This window comes from Eucyclogobius newberryi, unplaced genomic scaffold (assembly GCF_026437365.1).
Source record: "Eucyclogobius newberryi isolate DKJ021-1_F unplaced genomic scaffold, fEucNew1.0.hap1 SCAF_10, whole genome shotgun sequence".
In the NCBI taxonomy this organism is placed as follows: domain Eukaryota; kingdom Metazoa; phylum Chordata; class Actinopteri; order Gobiiformes; family Gobiidae; genus Eucyclogobius; species Eucyclogobius newberryi.
The window spans coordinates 21,854,245-21,868,593 of record NW_027315724.1 but is presented as its reverse complement, the minus strand read 5'-3'; the positions used below and the strand labels follow the sequence as shown (position 1 = coordinate 21,868,593).

General features: G+C 39.4%; 1 protein-coding gene across 3 annotated transcripts in view; it reads right to left on the bottom strand.

The window, feature by feature from the left end:
* The window catches only part of mcamb (melanoma cell adhesion molecule b), a 33,074-nt gene extending 22,918 nt beyond the window's left edge, over positions 1–10,156 (bottom strand). For 2 of the 3 annotated variants that reach the window (XM_072462929.1, XM_072462937.1), the window contains exon 1: positions 9,992–10,156. In XM_072462929.1, the coding sequence (XP_072319030.1) occupies positions 9,992–10,061 (70 nt within the window). In that variant the 5' untranslated portion in view covers positions 10,062–10,156. The remainder of the gene's footprint in view (positions 1–9,991) is intronic. The other variant, XM_072462944.1, reaches the window with a different exon arrangement.
* Between the last annotated feature and the right edge of the window lie 4,193 nt (positions 10,157–14,349).

The following is a 14,349-nucleotide window of genomic DNA, read 5'->3' as shown; positions in this document are numbered from 1 at the left end:
TCTATCTAAAAAAAAAAACTTGGACTTCTGCTTGTACTCCTACTGTGTAACTGTGTGAACCACTGCGGGCCACTTCCTCCTGCCTGCTCGCCCCCTCTCTGTCCCCTTTCCCACGTCCCAGGACATACGCTCGGCCCCTTTACATCAGGAACCACCAATAAAATAACACAGGCCAATTGGAAGTATGGGAAAGGCCAGCAGGGACCATATTTTGACACAGCTCTGAGTCGGACACGAGAGAGATCCCATGACGCGGCTCGCTAAACTATGAGATGACTGGCATATCACGACTAAATATAGACACTAACGTTTACTCTGTCAGCAGCGCGCACAGTTACAAGCACCGCATCTGACAACGGCATTTTGTAACTTCTTCAAATCAAATGCTCACGGTGTTCTTAAAAATCTTTCATCTCTATCTTAACTTGCATCACACGGTCTCTTAGGTCTCTCGGCACAACAGGTTGGTTTGAAATGTGCCACATGTTTTGGTGAGAGAGCAAAAGATACAAGAAACAATGAGTGCCTTTGGCTGCAGCTATTTCTGTTTTAGAGAAACTCAATAAAATATGATCAATAGAACTTAATGAAATTATGGCAGTCCATTTTGGAGAATGTGACTGGAAATGGGAACAGTTACAGAAATATAAGAGCTGAGGGAAATCATGCTGAATATATTGAATCAATGGAATCAATACCAAAAACTGTTTTGAATCTTCTGTATTTCTATTTGTATCTCCACCAAGAAAGTGTTATTTTTGCCAGAGGTGTTGGTTCCTGATTGTTAAAAGTCATCGTTAGGACATGCAATGATACATTTTGGCGTGGCTTGTAGAAAGTTTGATAAGGACAAACTTTGTAACTTTGGGAATAAAGCATAACGATACATTTTAAATATTATTTTGCCTTAAAGTTGCATGACTCCATTTTCTAACTGCTAAAGGAGGAAATGGGTATTTAAGTCTAAACCGTTCCTTTAGCTCATTGCTATACATGAACAAGGGGCCGCAGCTTTAGAATTGCAAATAAAAAAATTTAGACAATGACGATGAGAATTTGGCTCTTTCTTACAGGTATGTGGTTAAAAATGACTTAATAATCAAATGCAGACACGTGCAGTGGTCTGTTATGTCACAAAGTGAGTCATGCTTTTACAATATTTTAGGGAATTTAAAAGAAATTTACAAAAGTAACCAATTAATATTAACTGCAGCGAGCAGTGATATGTAACTAAACGGAGCTTGGCCACAACAGTGCAGCTGGCTAAGTGGAGTGAGGGCCACATTGTCCTGCGCCTGCAGCTCGCATTAGGTTAAAAGGCCTGTGTGTGCATTAGATCAGCACACAGCTTTATTTGAGGAAAACAACATCCATTATTAAACAGCATGAAGTATTGCCAAAGACACTGACAAGCGCCTGCTCTGTTCCTCTGTCAGTCACACCAGGGCCTACTTTCTGCAGGATGTGGCAGCTCAATACAACAACCTCAACGACATGATGTCACCGAAAATATTGAAAGATAGTAAAATCTTTGAATTCGCACCAAATAATAATTTTGTTCACCTAATTACAGTTATCATAAGAATTATAATAACTCTACAGGGGGAAAACACCATCTATAAAATACACATCGTTTTAGAATCAAGTTGTGTTCAATTTCTTAGTAGCCTATTTTTAACCAAAAAAAAACACAAAAATGTCCAGTGGTGTAACACTTTTAAAAGTATTTCTAGAATATATTACCAACACAAAACATGAATAGATAAAATTCTCCAGATAGTCTTGACCAAGCACAAAGATCTAAAGATGGGTCCCCAGGCACTGCACTGTAGCAACCACTGCTTCTGAGGAGAGGCCCCAGTGGCACTGAAGAGTGGGTCAAATGCAAAGGACACATTTTGCAACAAACTCTTCCTCAAAAAATAAATTTAAAAATATCTAAAACTAAAAGAAAATGGTACACCCAAAATGATAAAATGCTTACGATTGTTGTAAAACTGATTTGTCTTTTTAAATATGTTTTGTTTTATACTAAAAATGTGCATCACACCAAAGGACAGAAAAACGTTATACACGCTCAACCCTCAAGTAACCATTATTATCTTTTTTATAAGTTGGTGTAATCCCTCATTTGTCGTCCAAAGGCGTCAAAGCTCGACAATGTTTTTGAAATAGATTTAATTGTTACATATACATAATTTACTGTGATGTTTCAATAAGTTTAAGCAAAGAATTTGATGTTGTTTACGAGACTATATGCTGTTTGTTTAAATGCAGCTTTCAAGGCATACAAGATTACTTTACACTTGAACAAATAAATGCCTCTTTCCTGCTCGTTAAAAGCTACGGTCCAACACAAATAATACCAAAGTAAATAATACAGTCTCTCAAGAATACAGTCCACACTTTGTAACAGAAAAAGACTATCAATATTTTACCCTGGTAAAGCTAAGTGTTCTCACGTCAAACCAAAGTAGTTTTGTCCAATTTGTACTGTCCCCCAAAGGCGATGGATGTCATTAGTGAATTTCACCCTGCGCTGTAATTACCGGGGTCCTTGGGGTGCCCACCGGGTCATCTTTCTGGCACCGGGAGCAGACTGAAGAGGCCCCTCCACAAAGCGCAGAGTGTGTTTTCTCACATCTCTAACATGCAGCGGACGGACAGAGACAGCACTGTGCGTATGACCTCCGAACTTTGACAGGAGGTGAAGGAGCACACAATTCACAGACTCAGACATGTCGCTTCAGCAGTCACTCGTGCACACGGCCGATGGATTGTCTCGGCGTTACATTCTTGTGCGGCCACTGTCACCGATTCATTATCTTTACACCCAGTACCGGGCGGCATCGGATCGAGGGTTATAAAACAATCCCTACACCTTTGGACATGTGTAGCGGATCAGCAGTGAAAGTGGAGACCGTGGAGCTGCTCCGAAGCCTCACTTTCATGTCACAAATGTAAAGCACATGCCTTGGGTTGTGCTGCAAAGCGTTCTCGTGTACACGCTCATCTGTATCATCATGTCTTACCACTGCACTAAAGCTTCCCCTGCAGTGGTGACGAAATAGGTGTAAATGTGCAGAAAATAAAGCTTGAAAGGCAAAAGTCACTGTGTCGCCCGCATTGCCCTAAATGTTGACATAATTACAACATCTTTATACTTTGGCTGGTTGCGACAGGAAGGCAACGAGTATAAAAATCTTTCAAATCACTGTTTTGTGTCTGTTTTGGGCTCAAAGTAAATGAAAGAATGAGCCAGATTCTTTCATACATTGGTATTTCTAATAAATAATCAGAGAAAAGATGAATTCCATTGTCAGTGAATAAGAAGTTAATAAGCATCTGTGAGTGTACAAATAAGCACTAGGTTATATAATGTTAGTTTAAATTTCCCTGGATTGTTTCACTCTATTGCATCTTACACGTATTCAAGTGTTTTACTGCTGAAAGACACCTTAAAAGACACATATAATACCTTATTTGTATTCTTGAGTACCTTTGCTTTGGAATCTTTGAGAACTTTAAATAATGTATGTGCTGGTACTGAAAACCACACATTATCGATCAGGTGACATCGGGGAATTTGGGAAAATTTAGAACCAAGTATTTTGTGAGGCTCAGAAGGAGACGACTTACAAAGAGGATTCATCAAACAGACTTAAATGGCGCTCCATGTATGTTTTTGATGAGGAAACAATGTTGGTTTATGTTTAAAAGCTCAGACATAATTGCCCTTTGAGAATACGTTTAGGGAATATATTCAACTCAAATGCAAACACCCAATAAAATGTCTGGTGAGGTGTGATATGTAGTGGTGTGTGCGTATGGGGATCCGAAATGTGACGTTTGCCGGCTGCTGCACAGCTGATAACCACACCCGCCTGCAGAACATACTTATTTGACTTAATATTAAAGATAAATGCATTTTTGCCTGAAAGAAGTGGTTTCTTTTCAGGTCATCTCTGAACTTGTTGTCATAAATTCAGTGCTTGTGATCACACACACGGAAGAAATCAGTGGGCAGCTTCATATGGAACATCACTGGCCTGACTTTGAGTAGTGCTTAATGGCATCACTGATTTGATTATGTTGTCTAACAGTCTTTATATGAGAGCAGAGGCACAGGCTGAGGTGTGCATCTGGGAAAATAACAAGATCATTTTATTTCAATCAAATCATATTCCCATATTTATTTGTTAAAGTAACAGACACACCATCTTATCTGATTACACTGATGCAGCTGGCCTAGTCATAAATACAAAGATTCAGTGACTTAAGTGTGATTTCAGCACTGTCACCCGAGTAAATGACCTGTTTTATCAGACACACATGTCCCGTATATCATGTGTCCCATGCAGCACTGGGAACGGTGTCGATTTCAACATTTTGGTAAAACTCCACACCCTTTCAGTGCTGAAGAATGATCACTATTCCAGCCAAACAGCCATGTATATAATGTCATTAAGAAACCTTAGCCAGAGCAAGAGACAAGATGTAACAGCTGTTTAGTGATCTGCAGAACTTTGGGCGGGAAAAGACTTATACCAAAAACACCAAAAAGTCAAGTGTTGTAAAAGTGTTTCTCCACCAAAATGACGAAGAATAATAAACTGGTTTTGTAATGAAGATATATAAGCTCACATCTGAACTCAAACTCCAAACTCTTCCAGTTCAGTGCACAATTCCCTTCAATCAATCCACAAAACCGTTATTTCAGTCACAATTCACATATCTACTGTATTTCACGACGCTTGGAGAAAACCATCTGGAAATTTCTCACTAAGTCTGAGTTCATTTGTGAGAATTCACTTACATCAAATTTGGCCTAGTCCCATAAACTTGCAGCACATGTGTCTGAAGCTTCCTGCATCATGCGGCGCAACCCATTAGCAGCCATAAAAGACCGCAAGCCAAAACCCTACGATGTTACTCAAGGAAAACAAAATCAATTTTGGTTTGTGGAATACAAAATAAAAAACCTCGGTGATCAAGTAAACACAGAGAATACAAATAATGCGCTACATAACGGGGGAAGTGTCCTCCTGATTGAGCTGTTGATCCTTGAGGCTTATGACAAGTTATGTACGGCAGGAGCAGGCACATGTCTATTTAGAGTGCTGTTTTAACCATGACCTGAGAGTAAGTAAGAGTAAAGAGAAATACTAAATCAGAAGGTTATACAAAATGTGATCATCTCCTTGGTTTGGAGAAGTTATGAGTCACTAGGGGAAATAACATAAACAGTCTTGAGTGTAGCAGCAGGGTGACGCCTGCATCCTGCTTTCCTACAGGCTTCAGTCGGTTTAAAAAAAAAACTCCTACAGACTCTGAATGACGTATGTGCCCAGCAGAAACAAAGACATTCATCCTGTTTGGTCAGTGTCGTACCCGAGTGGTCTTAAGAGAGCCACACCAGTGAAACCACCAGAACTGAGTTTGAGCTACTGTAAAGTTGTTGTACCTGGCAACGAGCTAATTCACTCCCGAAAAGCATTCATTTAACTTTGGTTGATTTTTTTTAAACAGTCAAGTATGCAAACTGTGTAAAAAGCATTTGTGATCATTGTTCTCTCCTAACTACTCTCTCGCTTAATGAATAGATTAATAATTTAAAGAATCCCCAATACACAACATTGCAGACTTCCCACATACACAAATAATGTGCGTAATTGACCATTAAAAGTCTGTACCACACATGGCAATAACATTAACAGATACATGGCCGAATGGTTTGGGAAAGAAAAAGATTACGTGTTTTAATTGGACAACTTCTCCTGCTGAATATAATTGTAAAATGCTGAATCCTTATCAAGCGGTCGATTGATACGACTGTAGGAGGTTCAAGAGCGCTTCGATGGTAGTTAGAAGTCGCACCTCACATTGTCACAAAACCATGCGATGACAACAGGTCATTAAGCTGCTGAACTCTGACCTCTGTGGACATGTGTGGAGTTATGTCTCTGTCTGGGACTTACTGGGCATTTGCTTTGTTGCACGGCGATGGGGCATTCGGCACCACGTGTACACAGCTGTCCAACTTAACAACTTCAAAGCGCAGAGGAATCCACAGAGAACAGCTCTTCACTCAGTTTAGGTGAAATATAAAGTGTCTGTATGAGCTGATAATATCACCTCAAGGCCCAAACATCATTATAAAATGGAGGAAGCATTCAAAACTCAGTTACTACTACTTTCAAATACAAAATACATTTGTTGTCAGGCAAACTATATTTCTCTTGAATTACCACTGCACACATAATCAGCGGATAACTTTGGATTATACATGTGGTGGCAGGAAAAAAGAAAGAAAGAAAGAAAGAAGGCCGTACAACAAAGTGTGGTTGACACAAACGTCACTAACAATCAAGGACTGGACTGACATAGAGACCGGCATCAGACAAATGAAAAAAATGACATTCAGATTTGGAAATGGACAAATTTGACCGACTTTTGGGAAGTGGGACTGTTATTTTGGTTTATATCTGTTTTGTAAATATGCACATTATAATATCGTGGTAACCTCACTGTAACTATACTTATCCTGGGGTGAAAGTTGCAATTTACAAGTGAACAACAGACTCTGAAAGAGCGCACGTTACAAAAGAATGATTCCCGGCTGCAGCTACCGAAGAGACAAAGGCCGCGATGACAACAGCGCTGCAGCCTCCTCCATCACGGCTGCGGTGTATTGACCCAGGTAATGGTGGTAATGGATGTTACTCACATCAATGGGAGGAGATCAAACAGTAAAAGTGAGCGTCCGTCCTGCGCCGCCCCAGACCCAAGTGCAGAGCTCAGGCCATTACAAAGCCCAGCGGGGAAAACCCATCACAGCTGAACATTGTTTTACTGAAAACAACAGAAACACACAGCGGCTGTTCTCAAACACAGATGAACTCCTGCGCTTCTTATCAACAAACAGGCCACTTATCTGCCGCTGCTTGTAATGGATGAAATCATTTGTGTCCATCAACGCGTTTGATCAAATCTTACAGGGTCACAGTACCTAATAAACCAAGCCGACCCATTTCTATGAGATGGGAACAAAAGACAGAAACCATTATGTTTATATCGGGTGGTTTCATGACCAAACAAACCTGTGACTGCCAGACATGATCCTGCACAGAAAGTCTCTCCCCAAGATCTTATTATAAACATCTAACGGGTTATTGGAAGAGCAAATCATATGCGCTGAATACCTTTGCTATCACAGACATGTCTTGTTGTTTGGATTAAGGTACTGTATAGTGTCTGGTGTGTGACCCTATATGAATCCTTATGACAAACTATACTATATAAGCAGAAAGAACACTGCTTTTTCCCTTTTAAGTGTAAGTGTGATGAACAGCCAATCAGCATATACGTATACTTCACCAATGTTTCTCTGGCTTTGTACGTCTGGATTATGTTTCACTTTTAAATCAAATTAGGACTGAATAGTTTTGAAAAATATCTAGATTTTTCTGGTATGGTATGTTTTAATTTGTTCAGGGACTGTGTACTATGTGTACTATGTTAAACTGACCATTGCTACTTTCCACCTGTAGTAGGAAGAAATGTACATTTTAAAAAAGTCCAGGTGCATTAACATTTGAGAGAAGACTATGTGAACTGTTAAACTAAAGCAAGAGCTGCATGGATTTCAGAATATATATATATATATATATATATATATATATATATATATATATATATATATATATTAATATGAATAATATATTGGTCTAATCTACAGGTATAGCTGGTTGTATACATATGATTAGGTTTGTGGTTTTCAGAGGATTTGTCTTTTACAGTGATCTCCTGCAGCCTAAATGCTTCTTCGGCCTGTGCTGCATGTTGCATGGGAACACCACAACAGCTTTATTTCTGGACACTGATAACAGAGCATGTGCCTGTGACCAACTTTATTCTCACCAGTGGAAACTAAATATCAGATGGCTACCATTCAAAAACACATTACATTTGGTCTGAAACTATATACCAAAGTGGGACATAACTGGGCTCAAACCGAGAGCAAACCAGGACAAGTGTGAATGCATCCGACACTATTGATTTTAACAATTACAATGACATTTCTTTTAGACTACAAAGTCTTGATTTAATTCCTATTGAATACAGAGCAGAGTTTGAGCGACCCTTGAATAGCGCATAGTGCATATAAAAGATCAAACACTCCCAAACAACTGCGTCCCACCTGCTACTGAACAATGAACCAGCAGCTGCAGAAACACATACATTGATCTAAAACAGTTTATAAGGAACCGGAAGATAAGTCTGAATTAAGGGACCAGCTCCGCCCTGCTGCTGATCTTTTCCTAGATTGATAGTCCTCAGTTTCCTATGGCGTGGTCTGACTCTCAACAAGGACATTATTGTTTGGCACCAACACACTTTTTCTGAGGACCAGCAGTTGTTTGAACATATGGAACAGTGGACAAAGCCTCAGCCGCACACAGTGATGACCTTTAAAGGAGTCAGGTCCCAAGTCACGGCTCTTTGGCTTCCTGTGATTGGACGTCAACAGGAAATGAATGGCATCCTTATCAATACTCAGGCTCCTGTCTTTTATGATATCAGCAACAAATCTTCAGCCTCCTTGCCTGCCATTTTAAACTTATCGAAAAGATTTTTTACATTCCATGTCCATCCTTCTCTATTGAACCGATCCTTACACTAACTGAAGCACTCACTGGCATTCTTGCTCGTTTTATGTTCACATACAAATCTTTTCCTTGCAGTGGGACATTTCATCTCCCTCCTTGGATGCATCTTGTACATTTTGTTTAACATTTAATATCGAAATCTATGCTAAATGCTCTGGCTAGCACACATTTACCCGAGCTTCAAACCAGTATAAAGAGAAGATTTGTTTTTCTCTGTTGTCAAGTTTGTCTATACATACAGGAGCTAAAACTTCCATTCAATCTTTGGATCTTTGTTTTTTTTTAATTTGCTTTAGCCTCTTAGGACCAGAAAAAACTAAAAGATCTGCCTACAGCCATAGATTTGATCCCAGATGCCTTCCAAGCAACTGAATTCATACATATAGACTATGGGCCTGTGAGTTCTGAGGCTGGATAGAACTTACTGTATTACAAACTCCCTCTCTATTCTTAGTACATCACGCACATGATCATCAATGGCATGTACCCTAGTTGATATGCACAGGGTGACATGAGGGTAACAATCCAAATAGAACTGTGAGTGTCAGGAAGTGAACATGAAACGTTGTAGAGCCCAGAAGTGTCAAACGGCAACAGGAGACGATCTGCACAATGGAGAGGCAAGTTCACATGGCCATCCAACTGATAAGAACGTGTGGAGAATCAGGCGGCGATGCAAACACGCAAAGGGAAGCTGAGAGGAAGCATTGTTTGGGAAATCTGCACTTGAACTTGTCACATTGGCTACACAAACCAACCGGCCACACACACGTACGAAAATAGTGCAGAGGTTTCATTGAACGTGTCTATTGAGAATCACAATGGGGCTGTTGCTGTTGCACCGTGGACAACCTGAACATACAGGCTGAGGTATTCGCCGCCACCAGCACAAGCGCCACTTGATCACCGCTGCCTGGACACTGACAGGAGCTGACAGAAAACAGACAGAGAGCCAGGGAGGCTAGAACTCTCACAGGCTAAAAATATACTCAGTCAACCGTCCAAATGGGACACAAAGTTATACAGTACAGGGGGAAAGTATTATCAGCTACAATCTGACACTCAACAATGCAGCATACCTTTTTTAAAGTGTACTTTCTAGACTTTGGATGACATTTGTGGATAATATCAGCAGTGAAACAGTGAAAGCCCTGCATTATCTTACAAATGTTCCTTATTTAAGTTATCACAGGTTTTGCGATTCGTGCAAGTTTTTCCTTCAGCCAAAACTGATCCAAAAAAATGCAAAAACTTAACTCTTATGATGTATTTTTGTTGTTGTTTTGTTGTTGTTGTTGTTTGTCTGTTTGTTTGGTACTGACCTCCCCAGGTGTGAAAGAAGAGCAGAAGTCCCGCGACGAGCAGAGAGCCGGTGTCCCGTGCAGCGGCCATAGCTATGCTTGTAGTGATGGTAGTGTGGTCGCTGGGGTCCCTGTGTGTCCGCGCGCGCCTGCCCTGCCCCGTCCCGTCCCGTCCTGTCCTGTCCTGTCCCGTCCTGGGCGTGTGAGGAGGGACCGTGACAGAGAGGCTGGTCCTCCTGGAAAGCGGGTGGAGGCGGTGGTGGAGCAGCGCGCGCGCACAACCGAACGATGCATCAGGGGGCAGAGCCAGGAGGTCTACACTGAAAAGAACACACACACACCAGATCCTTAAGTCAAACAATAACGGTTTTCCTCGTGTCTTTTTACTGTTACTGGAAAGGACGTGTTTCAATAGCGTTTTGGAGTTATCATAACGAGATGACCATGCGTTTTTGCAGAGCATGATGGGATTTAAGTTTATAGGAGGAACACGAGCGGTTTGACTGGCGGAGGTCTAAACCGCTCACACTGCACGAGCTCTGGTATGAAGGTTATTTTGTGTTTTTATTATGATTTTTTTTTTGGACATAGATCTTTTTTTTTTAACATGGACTTTTTTTTTTTTACATCGGATTTTTGTTTTTTTTTTACATCGAATCTAGTTTTAAAAAAAATATTCGTTGTATATATTTACGATTTTTATTTATTTTATGTAAAAAATAATTAATTTCATTCGATGTGAAAAAAAATGCGATGTCAAAAAATAAAATTCGATGTAAAAAAAAAAATCGATGTCAAAAATGTTTTTATTTAATGTAAAAAAAAACTTATGTCAAAAATTCAAAATCGTAATAAAAACTCTAAATAACCTTAATACACCTGTAAATACATACTGTGTAAAATGGGGATTAAAGAGCCTTTCGTTTTCTATTGATTTTTCAACATCGACCTTGTTACAACAGTGTGTCCTCATCATTTCTGTCCAAGTTGTATTTGGATTGGTTCATGTGTGTTCAGAATGTTCCTGATTTCACCTAACCCCCCCTATCCCCTCTACCCTTTTTTTGGACTATTAAACTCTTGAGTGATACATATGGCATTCTAAAAATGTCACGTCACTACTTTTCTAAAACGTAAACGGGTAAATGTCATGAGAAACTGCTGCTTGTTACCACGATGTGTCACTATGAGGAGGCGGGGCTTATCAGTTCTGCAGTTTTGAACAGGAAGTCAATAGGCCTGTTTTTTCTAGGCATACTGAGCCATTTTAGCTTAATATTGCATTTTACAGTAAACAAAATATAAAGTGATGATTTACTTATGTTATAGATTAATACTAACTTGAGTGCCTGAAAAAAGCCTGATACATCTCCTTTAACATCAGGTCATCTTTTATCATCTTTTATCATCTTTTATCATTTCATTTGAGCTGAGTTGAACAGGGAGGTGCAACTGAATTCACAAAAAGATTCTGACACGCAAAGTGTTTAAAACCAAGTGTAGTAATGGATAGAGGAAGGCAAGTGTCTGGTTCTTGCTTTTTACGTTTAAAAAAAAGCGAGATGTCCCATTAAACTGTGCCGTGTCGTGAGTTTGAATCCCGACTTGTCAATGTACTGCATGTCCTCCCTTCTCTCTCATCACCATTTCACGCTGTTCTTTCCTGTCTAATAAAGCCTTCGAGGCCAAAGGAAATCTTTAAAAAATAAAATGTGCAGCATTTAATCTTTATCAAGCCCTCATAAAACTGTTGAACTGACTCCCACTCTGTGTTTGATGCCAAATTTTACTTTGACATAATGGGAGTAGAAAGTCTTAACAGTTCATGTAAATACACATTTACTGCCAGGAGATATATCAGGACATTAAAGACCATGTATTTGCCTGCCTTTGGTGGGAGGATTTAAAACCATTTGTCTGCAGATATTTATCTTGATTGTAAGTAAAGCCTTTGTCAAACTAGAGCACAACATGTAGTTATTCAAAAGGACAGGAGATATACACAGCATGCAAGAGGTCTGATTAAAAAAGAAACCTTATTAAGTGGAGGTCTGGGCATAAAAGCCACTGTTTTACCATGTTGTTTCCAGTTGTATAAGATAAGATAAGATGTTCCTTTATTGTCCACACAAAAACACTCTTAATAGAAGAACTCTTATAAACAAAACAAAAAACTCTTATTATCAAAACTCATCCCATATATTAATAGGGAATGGAGGAAAAATAAATAAATAAAATAAAAAGATAAATATATAGATAAAATAAAATAAAGTAAAAATAGCTAGCATAAGACTAAATAATACTAATAATAATGGTAAGTAAACACTCTTATTTACATCAGTTATATGCACATGAGTATGGCCTTAATTGCTTGTGAGTATGACAGTAATTGCACATGAATGTGACGGTATTGCACATGATTGAAGTGATTAAGTCAGTCAGTATTTCACATATAGTGTTATCCTCTACTGTCATAAAGTTAGGACATATAGTGTAAATGGGATTAAGACAAAATATGCAAATGTCAACTTCTAATGCAACCTTTTTTGTTTAATTGACATTATGCCATGCCCCGCACTTGGTGTTATTTTTCACTTTTTTAAGAAATACATTTCTAAATGCATTCCACCTTTACTCCAGATGTGATTTTATCCCGTGTGAACATTTTCAGTATCTCACTCTTGGAGACAGATCAAAGGATGAGACATGGTTAGTCTCTCCGGTGTGTAACTTTTATTGGTGGAAACCTCTGTCTGCTGCTGAGCTCTTCCAAAGCACTGGTTGTGACTCTGGGCCAGTGACACAAAGGAAGGATCAGGCAATACAGAAATGACTGATACTACCGGAATACAGACAATAGGGTAGAAGTGCACTCACAAAAACATTATTCAGCTGGATGAAGCTGGGATTTCTCTTTCTTTCTTTTTTCCATGTGTCAAATGCCTGGGAAAACACAGAGGTTATATACCATGTTATATATTTTAATTTAGAACTTATCTGACGTGTTAAATCAGTGTTGTTATATTGTACATTTTGTAATAAGGACAAGGCATGTCTGAGCGTGAGTTTGGCACTGACTAGATACAAAAGATTCTACACAGTTCAAATATTCAAAATGAATGGGAGAGTGAATGGCAGTGCAGTAACATCACAGTGTGTTGGAGATAGCCGTTGATGGTAGAGCTCATAATGTGAGTAAAGTGGTCAATATTTGTGTGGATACAGTACATTTACTTATCTTTTTGAGGTAATATACTGTTCGCCTTCAACGTATAGAGAAGCACCAATCCCAATATCAACTGATAACAGAGCTTATTTGTGTCCTTAAAACAACAATCCTTACTAATATACTGATCCGAAGATTTGATTTATTATTAAAGTACTTATAACCGTGTTAATTACAGCATGGTTTGAATAAAATCAAAATATTATGAGGTGACAAGCCTGGGCCAACGTTTAAATGTTTGACCTAATCTTTACTAAACAATATACTTGAGCCAATATCTGAATCCGTACACTTTCCTGAATAGAGCCAGTACCCAGTATGTGTGTTTTGCTACTTCTTTAGGTTTTAGCGAGCATAAGAAACATTGCTCTTTCTTGAATCCTGAGGGTGAGAAATGTTCAGCTGTAGTGAGGGGCGTCTGCACTTGAGTGGTGGACAGTTCCTGATGATTTTCAGCCTGTTTTTCTTTCCCTCCTTTTGCCTTTACACCAGTTCTGCAGCTGGAGATATGAGCCACGTCTGTTTTTCATGGAAAATAAGAGGTGAAAGCTGATAACATTTCCTGACCTCCTACTCTTTCATCCCCTAAGCTATGAGGCTGGTGCTCTGGTTGCTACTGTAACTGTCCCATATTGTCAACCTCAACACAACTTCCTCTCTGGATGGCTATATCACAATACAACCAACACAGTTACAATTACAATTGTTCGACCCAAGACAATACGTTTTACTCAAGAAGGTCAGTGTTGTTAGATGCAGTTCCTGTGACTGTGGGCTTCTGTGTGTGGTTTTTCACAGAGCCATTTACCGTATACAACTATTTTACATTTTGCCCAGGGTTCTCTGACGGGGTGTAAACCATGTTGAGTGCACTCATTTCCTATAGGATGAAGTCCAATCCATATGGTTTAAGGTGATAGGAGGAAAAGTCACTGTTCCCAAAACAACAACATTGTTCTGCTCAAGGTCAATGAGTTACAGTCAAGTTCAGCCCAGGCGTGGCTTGAGAAAACATTCTAAACACAGCAAAATAAGAGAACATGTATTTGACAGCTCGCTTGACTTTGTGGACAAAATTTTGAGAATGTCCCCTCTCACCTTTTTAATACGGCATATCCTGCGCAAAATGTGCTCCCAGCTTCCCATGGCTTGA